The sequence below is a fragment of the Microtus pennsylvanicus genome, chromosome 14 (genome assembly GCF_037038515.1).
Source record: "Microtus pennsylvanicus isolate mMicPen1 chromosome 14, mMicPen1.hap1, whole genome shotgun sequence".
Lineage (NCBI taxonomy): Eukaryota > Metazoa > Chordata > Mammalia > Rodentia > Cricetidae > Microtus > Microtus pennsylvanicus.
This window is the reverse complement of record NC_134592.1, coordinates 15,702,240-15,716,356: the sequence shown is the minus strand read 5'-3', so window position 1 is coordinate 15,716,356 and position 14,117 is coordinate 15,702,240. Positions and strand designations below refer to the sequence as shown.

At 53.1% G+C, this 14,117-nt stretch overlaps 1 protein-coding gene across 2 annotated transcripts in view; it reads right to left on the bottom strand.

The window, feature by feature from the left end:
- Itpk1 (inositol-tetrakisphosphate 1-kinase) overlaps window positions 1-14,117 on the bottom strand; it is a 134,391-nt gene that overhangs the window by 6,766 nt on the left and 113,508 nt on the right. Inside the window, exons 6-9 of one of the 2 annotated variants that reach the window (XM_075947667.1) lie at window positions 13,939-13,979; window positions 10,385-10,550; window positions 6,698-6,823; window positions 5,522-5,589 (exon numbers count right to left, since the gene is read on the bottom strand). In XM_075947667.1, coding sequence (XP_075803782.1) covers window positions 5,522-5,589; window positions 6,698-6,823; window positions 10,385-10,550; window positions 13,939-13,979 — 401 coding nt within the window. The remainder of the gene's footprint in view (window positions 1-5,521; window positions 5,590-6,697; window positions 6,824-10,384; window positions 10,551-13,938; window positions 13,980-14,117) is intronic. The other variant, XM_075947668.1, reaches the window with a different exon arrangement.

Below are 14,117 nucleotides of genomic sequence, written 5' to 3'. Positions count from 1 at the left end.
AGAGCTTGAAGGCAGAGAAGACCAGGAACCAGTCAGGGAGAGATGGGGCACAGGGGTACTGACCAGCACCACAGTACTGTGCCATCTTTGCCGGCATCCTATAGGAGTAAGGCTGAGGGCCTAGGGAACCCAAGCAGCCATGTGCTTTTCTCTTCCCAGCTGTGATGACCTAAGTATCTGCAAACAACATCCCATCCCACGTGACCAGTGCTCTCCCAAAGACGCTGCTGGCAGATGCTCTTGCCTGACTCTAAGCCCGGCTTCCTGCAAAGTTCTCCACAGGCCTCTAGTCTGAGTCAGCCTGCCCTGCCCACGACATCTCCAGTGTCACACATTTTCTGCTCTAGTGTGGATGGCCTGGGAAAGGCATGTGACCTCACATACAGCTGTCGGCCAGGACCCCCGAGGAAGAGGAGGCCCAGAGAGGGACCGCAGGGTAAGGGTATGGATTTAAACGCCATCAGAGATTTCTCAGTTCTGTGGATGTGGGGAAAGTACCAGGCCCGTGCCTCCGTTTGCGTATCTGTACAATGGGATTGATCAGGCCTCCATCTTAGATCTGCTGGAAGGGATACTAGGGAGGGGACGCCACAGGTCTGGCTGTGAGGGGGTGTGGCTCCTCAATACAAGGACACAGACTACACGGCCTCCTGTCGAAGTCACTCACAATAGTGTGCACACTAACTGCCAGTAAGCACTGAGTTCTTGTAGTAAGGAGCGGCAGGCTACATTCCCGCTCAGATCCCATACACCTAGCTTAACCCCGGAAATAATAACACACAAATTGTATTCTTTTAAACACTGCTTGGCCCATTAGCTCTAGCCTCTTACTGGCTAATTCTCACATCTTGATTAACCCATTTCTAATGAGTGTAGCAGCACGAGGTGATGTCTTACCAGGAAGATTCTTTTTTTTTTTTTTAAAAAAAGATTTATTTACTATATATACTGTATTCTGCACCAGATCTCATTACAGATGGTTGTGAGCCACCATGTGGTTGCTGGGAATTGAACTCAGGACCTTCAGAAGAACAGGCAGTGCTCCTAACCTCTGAGCCATCTCTCCAGCCCCCAGGAAGATTCTTAACCTGTATCCATCTCGGAGAGGAGAGCTATGGCAACTGCCTGGAGAGGAGAGACATGGCATCTACCTCACTGCCTTCTTCCTCCCAGCATTTAGTTCTGTCTATTCTGCCTACCTAATTTTCTGTCCTATCAGGGCCAAGGCAGTTTCTTTATTAACCAATAAACCCTCCTCCATCAAGTTATGGGGGATGGGGCAGGCTTAAGCCCAAGTGAAAAACAAAACTGTGCCAAAAGCTTTAAGTGCACTGGGCTGGAGAGGTGGCTCAGCAGGTAAAAGATTGTGTACCAAGCCTTGTGATCTGAGTCTGACCCCCGGGACCCACATGGGCAAAGCAGAGCACTGACCCCTGAACACTGTCCTCTGACCTCCGCACACAAAGGCACATGAATCGGAAGAGAAATTCTTAAACCAGGCGGTGGTGGTGCACACCTTTAATCCCAGCACTCGGGAGACAGAGGCAGGTGGATCTCTGTGAGTTCAAGACCAGCCTGGTCTACATAGCGAGTTCTAGGACAGCCAGGGCTACACAGAAAAACCCTGGCTCAAAAATCCAAATAAAGAAAGAAAGAAAAAGGAAGGAAGGGAAGGAGGAAGGAGGAAGGTTAAGTACAGAACACCTTAGGACTCAGATAGTCTACTTAGGGTTTAAAAGGAGCACTCAAACAGCCCCCTGAACACCAGTTCACTGCAGCGCTTGTCCAGTGGCCAAAGGTTCCAGACAGCCTAAATACCCATTAGTCGACAAATGAACCAACTGTAGCTTTCCACACAGAGAAATGTGGTCTATCCTTACTGTGCTGAGTGACAGGAATCAGTCAGGATCCCGCATATATAAAATGCCCAGCACAGTTTGAATCCATGCAGATGGAGGTCAGACCCAAGGCGGCCAGGGGCTGGGTTGGGAGGCATGGGGACTGAGTGTTCATGGGAACAGGTGAGGAAAATGACCTGGAAATATAGACGTGTCTATATGACATTGGGAGTGTGACTGTTGCTATTAAATTGGTCACTCAGGGGCTGGAGAGATGGTTCAGCAGTTAAGAGCACTGGCTGCTCTTACAGAGGAAATGGATTTGGTTGCCAGCACTCCCTGGGATCTGATGCCTTCTTCTGATGTCTGCAGGCACTGCATATATGTTGTGCATAGACATACATGCAGGCAAACCACTCATAAACATACAATAAAAATAAGTTATCTTAAAAAAACTTGAAAATATTTATACATGTGGATTTTTATCTCAATTTAAAAAGAACAGAAAACATTGGGTGTGGTTATGCACACCTTTAATCCCAGCATTTGGGGCAGAGGCATCTCTGTGAATTTAAGGTCAACCTGCTTTACATAGAGAATTCCAGGCCAGCTAGAGCTACAAAGTGAGACCCTATCTCAAAACAAGACAACTGTCCTGGCTAGTTTTATATCAACTTGATATAAGCTGGAGTCACTGGAGAGGAAGAAGCCTCAGTTGAGAGAATGCCTCCATAAGATCGGGCTGTGGGCAAGCCTTAGGGTATTTTCTCAATTAGTGATTGATGGGGTCAGGGTTCATTGTGGGTGGTGCCATCCCTGGGCTGGTGGCCTGGGTTCTTTAAGAAAGTAGGCTGAGCGAGCCAGTAAACAGTAACCCTCCATGGCCTCTGCATCAGCTCCTGCCTCCAGGTTCCTGCCCTGCTTGAGTTCCTGTCCTGACTTCCTTTCATGATGGATTGTGCTCTGGAAGAGTAAGCCAAATAAACCCTTTCCTCCCCAGGTTGCTTTGGTCATGGTGTTTCATCATAGCAACAGTATCCGTAACTAGGACAACAGACAAATAAAACAGTCCCGGCCACTAATACAAAGAATCTTAAAATAGACATCAGGGCCCTTCCAGTGCCTGACCTAGGGAAAGTATTTCCTCGGGGGCAGCTGCCATCTGGCTACCATGGGCACTCAGCTCTGCCTGAGCTTCCTGGCCACATGGGTCAGTGGATTGGCCCAGCCCATGGCTCTAACCAAGTCAGAGACCAGCCTTGGCCTTCCTGTCTCTGCTATGTGGCCCTGATCAATCACATGGCCCTCCTGGACCTTGTTTTTCCACCCCCAATGAATAGGCTAATAAAAATACCTAGGCCATAAGGCTCAGTTGATATCTGAGGCTCACGGTATGGTGTCTGGGAGCATGGCAGCCCTCGCCATTGCCTGTTGGAGAGCCCCGTGACACGCTGTTTATAAAAAGTACTTTCTCAGCTCAGCTGAGGAATCTCAGAAATCCTCCTGAAGCCATTTGATTATCCAAAACCAAACAGCCGGCCTAGGACTAGATAAAGGCATAGAAATGGGCCCGTGGATCCAAGCCAATTGAGCTGTGAGGTTCTGGGAAAGGAGGAAGAGAATAGTCGAGCAGGCGCTCCTGCGGGTTGACCTGGTGACCCTTAACTCCTATGCTAAATTTACAGATGTACACAGTGGGCACAGGCACTGCTAGTTAACTCACAGATCTCAGGTACTTTAGGGCAAGATGAAGAAACTGAGGCTCAGGCAGGTGATGCGACTCAGGTCAGACCTCAGGCAAGGCCGATGAGAACTCCCCTTCCCCATTATGGCAGCACTGGGGATGGATCCTAAGGCCGTGTGTGTGTGTGTGTGTGTGTGTGTGTGTGTGTGTGTGTGTGTGTGACCCTGGGCCTGCCACTGTGAGACTATGCTTAACAGTCCCCTGAAAGTGTAGGGAGAAGCTAGGTCCATTTTCAAAGGCACTGTCTGGGGATGAGGGGGGCCTGTCAAGGTTAGCAGAGGTGTCGCATGGTACTCTTCAGGGTAGGGGAGGATGAGTGTCATGGCCACTGGTTTCTGGGAATAGAATCAACTGCCAGTCCAGCTTGAAGGTGTCCTAGAGGGTGACGTCCCCAGGGAAAAGGCTGTGCTTGGCATTCTGCATTCTTTTCCTTTCACGAGGTGTCAGCTCTGAAGGGTTCGGGGCACTGAGTGGATGTGTGGGTGATCTCAGGCCTCGGGTATACGGGGGACTCTACTCCTGTTGTACTTTAGGTAGACCGTTTCCATTCTCAGATGAAGAAACAGGCCATTGGCCAATAGGTGATGGTTCAAGAAGGTGACTTCAGGTGGCTCACTGCTTCTAGCTCTCACAGGGTTCCTATGGCACTGGTTAATGGCTCCAGTGGCCGGCAGCCCTGTACTGTGCATGGACACCACCAAGGACAGCCCCTCAGGAAGGCTGTGCAAGGTCAACTCCCTTCTGCCACCCTGTTGAGCTGGGTTTCCAGTGGCTGAATGGGAGGGACAGGGTGCCAGCGATCCTGAGACGTGGGGAAGAAAGCCTTCACCCACAGAAGATGCTACTTATACCTCTCAGGGTGCACAGCCAGCTCTGTGCGTCTGCTGGTACAGGTAGACGGATGAAATGGCTCAGTGTGGACAGGGGCTTGCCATGCTGAAGTCCTAAGTTCAGTCATGAGAATAACATATAGGGACGGAAAGAACCAACTCTACCAAGCGGTCCTCTGACTTCCAGGTCCCTGTCAATGCCACACTTTATTTCTGAGCATAGAGTTGCATCTTCAAAGGAAACACAAGCAACTAGCTGAGCTAAGGGCACAAACCTTTAAACTCGGCCCTAGATAGGCAGAGGTGGGTGGGTCTGTGAATTCAAGGCCAGCTAAAGCCACCCAGTGAGACCCTGAACCAAACAACAAAGAAACTGCTGGGCTGCTCCAGACAGTAGTCTGGAACACAACACCCAGCCAGGGCCGTGAAACCAGGTCAGGCATCAGACACTGGCAGCTTCTGTTACTGAGTCCAACCATGAGAGGAAGAAGGACCCACCCAGGGCTTCCAGAACACCTGGTGGCACCTCAGGAGAGGCTCTGGGTTCAGAGTATGGTGGGAAGCCACTGGAGGTCAGAGTTGGGTGGGGGAGGGTTTAGGAGGGGGAGGATCAGAGAAGACTGTGGCCCTAAGGTATTTTATGTCATTAGCAAGGAATGATATTTCTAGAGGATTCAACTTTGCAATCAGACAGGTGGGGATCAAATCCCTGCTTGCCTATGTGAGCTCAGTTGGTGATGTCCCCAAGCTTTCAGAGACATCCTTTCCGTGTCCACAAAGCTGCTGCGAGGCTACAATGCCTCCGTTAAACCTGACGCAGATGCTCACTCAACCCCAGCCATAATGTCAAGAGTGAGGGCACCCCATGGGAGAGCTGCCCCACTGTGAGCAGTCCTCACAGGCCCACTGTGCTCCCATGCCAGGCACATACGTGGCCGTGATGCCCACTGACACGACTGTGTGGGCTGGTCATGTGAGGACAAGGGTTCTTCCTGCCACCCTGGCATGCCAGACAGTTCTGCAGGGGACACTCGTTGGGCAGAACACACTCTCATCTGGGCTCAGGCTCAGATGGCTTCATGCCAGGCCATCATGGAGAGGAGACATACCTCGGTGAGGACCGATGACGATTCTGGCTTTGACACGTTGTGGCTGTTGAAGAAGATGGACTCACGATCTGAAAAAAGAGACAGGGAGCAGATTAGACCTGGAGACAGCAACGCCGACACCAGGGGGCAGCACCACCCCAGGCACGCTCTAGGTGGCTTCTGGCTGAGCCCAGGGCTCTGGCGAGCTAGGCACCCACAACTGCATCCCAGATGGATGTGTGCCACCCCAGTTTCAATTTGTCCTCCTACACATAATGAAATGGTCTCCTGGGACACCTTCACCACCATCTTATAGCACCATATGTGGGTTTCCTTAAGACCTAAGACTGGGCAGGCATATGTGTGCTCAGAAGGCTGGGGAGAGAAGGGGCAACAGGAGTGGCCCTCTGTGCACCCAGATATCACAGGTCCATCCTAAGGGAAGAAGCCTACTAAAATAAATGCCATTTGGTCCAGGTGGCTCCAGTCAGGTGGCCACTGGTACATGAGCTTACCAAAGAGATCTTTTGGTTCCCAATGATTTAATAGGAACCTGGATGAGGGCTTTCATAGGCTCCCCCAGGAAAGCCTTGCAATATCCCAGTCTCCTCCAGTTCACATGTCCTGTTCCTGCTGCTGCCACCCACTCCCCCTCAGCCCCACAGGACACCAGAGAGGCAGTTCAGTCCCAGGAACGGGATGGTGCATTCATTTATGCCCCCCGTACAAACGTCCTTGAGGTGTGAGGCACGATTTGTCCACGGAGAAGTAATGTTGGGTAGACAGCTTGCAATGATCTCAAGCACTTGGAAGCATGGACACGATAGAGCAAGAATCACACAACCACAAACCTAGGGGTTGAGTTCTGGCCATTACCCCCTTATCGCCCCACCCCCACCAAGAACAGCACAGGGCCACTCTGGACTAGAAGCCCCGGAGGGATCCTGACAGCCCCCGCTCAAGTTCTTGCGAAAGAGGTGTCATGGACCCCACCCTGCAGGACACAGTGATCACCCCTGGGACCCAGGCCCCCAGGCATCAGGATAGGATGGGCACTGGCCGAGGGCCTGTGTGCCAGGGCTCAGGTGCCTGTTGTGGCTGCCATGACCCCCAGCAGCTTCACGACTCTATGGCGCCATAAAAATCATGCACAAGGAAGTGATTCAGGCAGAGCCAAGCAGGCAGGCGCTGAAGTACCTGGCATCCTTCCCGCTAGCGGGGCACAGAGGCCCCTGGCCACCCCGGTGTGCCCGACAGTCCTCCCGCTGCTCCGACCAGAGCCAGTCCAGACGGAGGGCATGAGAGATGGTCCTGGGGAGGAGCCTGGGAAAAATAAACACCCTGCGGGACTTGTGTCAAGCACGCCCACTCTGGGGGCCTACTCTCGGGCACAGTGAACCTTCAGGGGTGGCAGGGTTTCATCACTTAGCATGGCTCTCTGGCCTTCTGTAGGCACTGTCAATCTTCTCCTCTTAGAGCCTCCTAAACTCAGGGGACCTCCCACCCAAGTCTCTATAGGTCCCCAAGAGCAAAGGCCAGGACAGCAGAGCAGGCATGTGGTGTGAGGACAGGCCACCAGTGCAGGTAGCTACAGCAGTGCTCAGGGATGCTGGGAAACCTATAGGATTCTGCAAGCTGTGCCCATGGGCACTTGGCTGGTCTAATAAGAATGCCGGGGACTTGTGATGCCCACTACACTGGGCAGATTATGTCCCCAGCAGTTTCATATGGACAAACAAAATGTATATATATCTTAAAGGGAACCTGCCCTCTACCCCAACTGCTACAGCAGCCCTGGGGCACGCTGGCCTAAGGACTACTAAGCAAGAGATGTCCTAGGCTGAGGCACAGGCCCAGCACCTCACCATGTACAAACGGAGGGAGTGAGCAGCTTCTAGCCACTGCCTGTCATCTAGAGACTGCGGGGAGTGAGATGGGCTGCAGGGGTCTGGTCCCACCAAAGAACCCTGGTGCCTGGCTCTTTAGAAAGCTTTAAGGTAGCTGGTCCTGCTAACAGACAGGAGGGGCCTGAGCCTTGCTCCCTAACCTTAGCAGCAAGGCTCTTGTTCCCAGGAGCACTCATGATTTGGTAGTCCCAGCCAGGGATTGCTGCTAGACTAGTCGCCCAAACTCTCAGCATGGGGGCCACCCACCCAACTTCCAATAAGAGTGGGGGGGGTCAAAGGGGTGGTCACAGGGTAGTTTTGCTCTCAGAGAGGAGAGAGAACAAAAACAGATTTGCAAGGAGGGTGAACAACCAGATTGGCTCAGACATCTCAGCAATGCAGGCTAGGACCATGCTTTTGCAGCCTTTGTGTTCAGTCTCCCATCTTTCCCTATGCTGCATGCTGCCATCCTGTCACTGAAGACCACCCTGCACAGGGGCCAGCTCCTGCAGCTTACCTGCTTAGTCCTCAAGAGCTCTCTCACCATCCCCAACCTTTGCTCCCTGAAGATGTCATCTCCAATAAAACTGTCCCTCTGGTTATGTCTCCCCTGTGTTATTCCTCAGATTGCTCATGAACCTGCCCGGCTCCTGGCTGGTCCTCTAGCATACCACCCAGGGCGCGTCTACAGCCATGTGCAATAAAAGCAGCATTTATGACTTCAGGCATCCTGGAGTCAGCTCCGCAAACTACAGACCCAGGTTATCTGCATCTGCAAAGTCTCCTTGGAGAGCACAGCCTCACTTGTTCATTTGCATATCGCTTTCACCCTGCAATAGCATCAAGTGACTGGGACAACCCCGGAAATACTTAGTCATCCTTTCAAAGAAGCAAGGGGTACCACTCTCTCAGTATCCTTAGGACCAGGCAGGAGAGGGAGAAAAGAACCCTTACACAAAGCTAGAAGCACAAGGTAATATGGCTTCAGGGTCAAGGTGCAGGATGAAAGAGCATCAGGAAGAAGGAGCCGAAAGCCACGAGAGTGAACCACAGGCAGAGAACATGAGCACATTGGCTGTATATTTCTTAGTGAGACGTCCTTGGGTTCCAGTCCAGGTACCTGTAAGGTGCCATGGCTAAGTACGTCACACACATGACTTTAGACACTGGCACATAAAGAACTGAAATGCATGTGAGAATCAGAGGAGAACAGCAGCCGTGAAGATGGCCTTGTCTGTATCTCAAGTCAGGAAATCTGAGCCCAAGGAGGACATGGGAAGCTGAGGGACCTGCCACACTATGCGGCCTGGGCTGGAAGTTTGTGTTGGCTCTCGAAAGAAGCCAGAGCCTAAAAACCCCCTTCCCAACTAGTCAGGAGAATGTGCTGCTGAAGCCTGAGGTCTTGGTCAGGCTGAGAATAGGCAGGCCAAAGTTGAAACCATGCCACTTCCGGATTAGGCAGACACACTGAATGCCACTCTGATGCCCAGCCCACCTCCGAATGCTATGCCTCAGGGCGCTTCGCGGCCTAGAAACAGTCACGAGAGAAGACCCACTGACAGGTTCTTGCCTTCGTCATTCCGGGCTCCCAGTGCCAAGGCGGAAACTGGCCCTGGTGCTTTACAACCAGGAAGGAGAGGAGGAAGCAGTGAACAAACACACCTTTGTGGGAGCAGGAACAGAGATCAGACACCACATTTCATTCAGAGATGAGATGATTTGGGGAAGAAAGGAAAGGGCGTGTCATAAGCAAGGCAGAACTGTGTGGCGTGTGCGTGTACATGTGGTGTGGGGGGAGGGGGTACTGGGGATGGAAACTGGACCCCTTTGTGCTAAGAAATACTCTGATAGGCAAATAAATGTTTTGTGAAAGCCTTGGTCTCATCTGTCGCACAGCCTGCAAGAGTATCTCTTGTTGGTACACATGACCAGTGTCAGGATGGGGCTGTCCCAAACCACCTGGTCTCAGCAAGGACATGAGAATCCACACATAGCTGCAAAATGCCTGCCCTCTCCTGTGTTAAATGGAAAGGAAAGCGACCCAGAAAAGAAGCCTCAGAGGGGACAACAGGAGGAGACGTTGCAACAAGCCCCAAAGGGATGGTGACAGTCAGTTCCAGGAAAGGGCCCTCCAGGGGCCTTGAGGAAGGCCTCTGCTTACTCTGCTGGAGCTGGCCTCACCAGGGAATCCAGTGTCCAAGAAATCCTCAAGGAGAGCTATGTTGTCCTGACCCACAAACTTCTGGAACTTGCCTTAGAGGGGGTTTCAGGACTGCTAGAACATTCTTATGAGCAGCTCCAGTGTCAGGACATCTTTAACTGAACGGCTCAGAAGAGCTGGTACCCAGGACAGATGGAAGTGAGCATGTATAGTTCAAGGCTGCTCTCCAGAGCATCCCCAAGGCCCTCAGGGACAATGACAATGAGTCATGCAAACACCTCTACCACGTGACATCCAAGGGATGCCAGGGGGAGGTCACTGCAGCATGGCAGTAGTGACTATGCCCACTGGAACTTGCCTGAGGGCCTCCACAGGGACCTCTGTGACTCCGTAGCTGCTGCCTTCTTTGGAAACCCTGATATACTTGACAGCTGTGGAAGCTGCAGATAATTCAGACTCAGAGTCCTCGTTTGGAAAGCATGCAGAAGGGTTGGTAGTCACCTCCCTCCCTCACTTCCCACACCTGCCTAGCCACACCAACCACGGCATACTCCTGAGTATCATCACTGGATGGGTCCAGGAAAATTCTTGAGGGATAGGAAGCTTCTAGAAATTCGCTAAAGTTGGCAGTGGCTCTGAGGGCTGGAGCCCCACAGTGCCTATGGCATATGGTCTCTCATTGGTTCTTCAGGACCTTTTAAATCCATCTACTGTATACAACTTTTTCAACTTAAGTCATTTTTCCCTCACCCAGAAATAGCAAGGAATACCCGGGGACAGACCCTGGGTATCCATCATGGCCCTGCCCCGAGCACAATACGAGGGACAGCGGATTACCTGACGTGCCCGCAGAGAAGTTCTTGAGGGAGGGTCTCTGGACCACCGTGTAGGACTCGCCCACCACAAACACCTTGTAAAGGACTGCGTTGTGGTTGATGAAGTTCTGGACCACACAGGGCGGCTGGATGGCGTTCAGTCCCTCCTGGTTGAACACAATGGCCATCTGGGGAAACAAAGACCAAAGGCTCCATCAGAGTCCATCAGCTTCCTGCCTCCGACACAGTGGGGGGCTTGTCACTTTCCTGGGCACCACCACCACGACCGCTCCCTGGCCCTATGACAAAGAGCTGGTGCTCAGGAAGGATGGAGGTGACCATATGAGGGGTTCCTCCACCAAGTCCAAGGCTGCTCTCCAGAGGGTCCCTCCAAGACCCTCAGGGACAATGAGTCCTTCTTCGAGGACTCCCAAAGAACAGTTCAAGGCAGGGTGAGTGGAACAGTGGGCAGGAACACCTGTGAACTGGGCAGCTCATGCTGTGGGGGATGGGGTGGCGCTGAGAAACCCGGTACCCACTGGGTCTGCTGTACAAAACTCCTGAGAACCTTATTCACTGTCATCCCAAGGAATGGGGGCCCTCTAGGTTGAGTCACAAAGATCCAAGAGGGAAAGACGGGAAGCAGCCGAGACGAGCCAGGAGTAGGAGGCCTTGGGCCAGAGTCACCTTGGGTTATAACATCACCAAAGCACTGGGTCCTCTGGCGTTACGCTCACAGTGCCCGAGATGGGCACCCTGGCACACCTCTGCAGATAAAGAAACCGAGGCCCTGCGTGGTAGTGAGTGATCTGCAGGCGAGTGAGAGGCTGGGCTGGAACTCGGTCTGCCTGGCACCTCTCATGCCCTCTTGCAGTCTCATGATACTCAGTGAACTAGAGTACAACCTGGCCCTGGCTTTCTAGGGACAAACGTGTTGAAGAAGACTCTGATGGGGGCTGAGTGTGTCGGGGGAGGGCAGCTGTGCCCTCTTCTATTCCACCCCAAGGCTGGGTCTGGAGTCTTCATGACTTGCCCTGCAGATGACGGGACTAAGGGGTGACCCCTACCCACCTGAAGTAGTACCTTGAGTTAGGTCACTACATGGCCCGCAAAGAACCCAGGCACATTCTGCCTGCTGAGCAGGGCTAATGGGTCTGGACAGATGGCCACCTGAACCAAATGTCAGCCTCACATCTGCCGACACAGCTCAGCTGGGCAGGACAGAAGCCAGTTCCCAAGCCGCGTAAAAAAGGCAGTGTGTGTTGGGGTGGGAATGGCAAGAGATGCCTTTCAACCTTCGTATATGAATGAGAGGATCCGTGTGGGACAGATTCTATGGACCCGCACCCCCCCCAGACACACACACAAACACACACGCACGCACGCACGCGCACACACACACACGCACACACGCACACTGAAACCTCTTGTGCCGACACACTATACAGGAAAGAACGGTCTAGGTCTCACTTTCCTTGCTATGAGCAATGTCCACCAGCAAACGTGGCCATGGGGCTTTGCTGAGTTGTGGGTTATGGAAGTTCTTTGAGTGGGAAGTGAGGGAGGAGTGCCTGGCTGCCCCGTGGAGCTCACGTGTGTGCACTGGCTTACAAATGCCTGGAGATTCCAGGTCCACAGAAGCAAACAGGTCGGCGAGGGCTGACACTGGCGGTGGAAGAGGCAGGGGCATGGTTCACCAGGCTGAGCTACCAATGAAGACCCCATGTAAAGCCCCGTTTGATATCCACGGCTCTCTAAGCGCAGTGTGCTCTCCATCCTGGCTGCACTTGATGTCAGTGGGTATCCCTGACAGATAGGAAGCGCTGGTCCCCACCCTTCCTACTCCACAGAAGACAGTCGTCAAAGTAACTAACTTCCTGCACCCCCATGTGCAGTGAGCCTTCATGTACCCAAGGATGGGGTGCACATTGCTGGCTGTAAACTGGGAGAGCACCCAGTGCTAGGATAGCAACAGAGGGCATGTATCTGCATACATCTGGGGGTCAGTTGGCCTCACTGGGGGTTGATGACCACACCTAGGGGATGAATGCCGGAGACTCAACAGACACCTGCCCCAATCTGAATCCATAAATCCCAACACAGAGCAGATGTTCCTATAATAATCAAATCATCACCGTGGGCCAGGCTCCACGGCAAACTACACAGCAACTCCCTCACCACATTTGACAACTGTCAAATCCCCAATTATAAACATGGGCAGAGGTTCAGAGAGGCACAGCGACTGCCTGGAGGTGCACAGCAGGTTCCACGCAGCACTGGCAGGAGTGCTGGCTCTGCACTGTCCCAAAGCTGTGTCCCCTGTCCCCTCCTGACCCAGGTTACCAAGTCCTTGAGACAGAGGAGCTCCTTGGTGGTGACAGGGGACAGCACTGCGTCTGCTCTGGAGCCTGCCTGCCCCCTCCCTGGCTCACCCACGAGCTGCACCTCAGGGTGTAGCTGCGGCCGGGAATCCAGGCAGCTAGAGTCCCCCTCCCCATGGCTCTTGGCCTTAGCAGACAGCTGCCCTTGCAGCTGGTGGTGACTCCCTTGCCATGGCAGGGCCACCCCCTGGCATAGCCTGTCCCCTGGTGTTCTGACACTGCTTACAGACATCTCCCCATAAACATCAGCCAGGAGACGGTAAAAGCCATGGCATCTGGCCTTCCATTTTTAGTCTTCTCCTGGCAAGTACTTCTGACGGCAGGGCTATTTGGGTGGGCTGTCCCCACAGGGCTACTTAGCTCAGCCTTGAGAATGTGGGGCCTTAGGGGCTAAGAAGACTACAGGGACTCAAGGGCCTTCTGCATAGCCTCTGCCCTTCTTACCCAAGTCCTCACAGGCTCACTGCCCCATCATCCCCAAAGCATTGTCTCTCCAGAGACTCTGTACTGGCACTGGGACTCCCTGACACCAAGGCAGGGAGGGGACCCATGCAGAAGGAAGGGCCTCAGCACATCGAAGGTATGGGATCTAGTTTCGAACTCAGCTGAAGCAGCAGCCCTGAGACACTCCTAGAGGCTGGAAAACCAAGGACTCATTAGCCTGGTGACTTCTGTAGGCTCTGCTACAAACTGCAGGTGTGTGTCTCTCAAATACACATGTGGAGGACCTTAGCCCCATTGTGATGGAATCTAGGTGGTAAGGCTTGGATGAGATCTCAAGGATGGGTCCCTCTTGAGAGCCCTCACAAGAGTTCACTATCTCCCCTCTCACACGTCTACGCACAGGCAAAGCCTAGGAGGACACACCGAGAGGGTAACCGATGGATGCTCTCACCAGAACCAGGCTGTGGCCTTCTGAGCTGGGAGGCGTGTCTGCTGTGTAAGCTGCCCAGCAGGAAGCCTCATCCCAGGCAGACTAAGCCAGGGTCTAAGGTGAGGAAGGCAGCCTTAGGACTGGGGACAGGAAGTGGAAGACAGGGCAGAGCCATGGCGGTTCTTCTGCTGACCTACATCCCCTAGGTGTCGCTACTCAAACCAGGACAGCAAGCAGCAGCAGGTGCGGCTCTAGAAACAGAGCTTAGCAGGGCCCCAGGAGAGCGACAGTGAAGCGCGGACAGGAAAGTCTTCCACTTACCTCATGAGAGTTGGTGCCATGAGCCACTCTGGTCTTGCAAACTGTGTGGGAGAGACAGAAGCAGAGAGGAATCAACAGGGCTGTAACCACATGGCCAGACAAGGGAGACTGGGACCCTCTGGATAGGAACCTCCCAGCTAAGTATTAACCAGGCCCAGCCTTGCTTAGATCCTGCTATT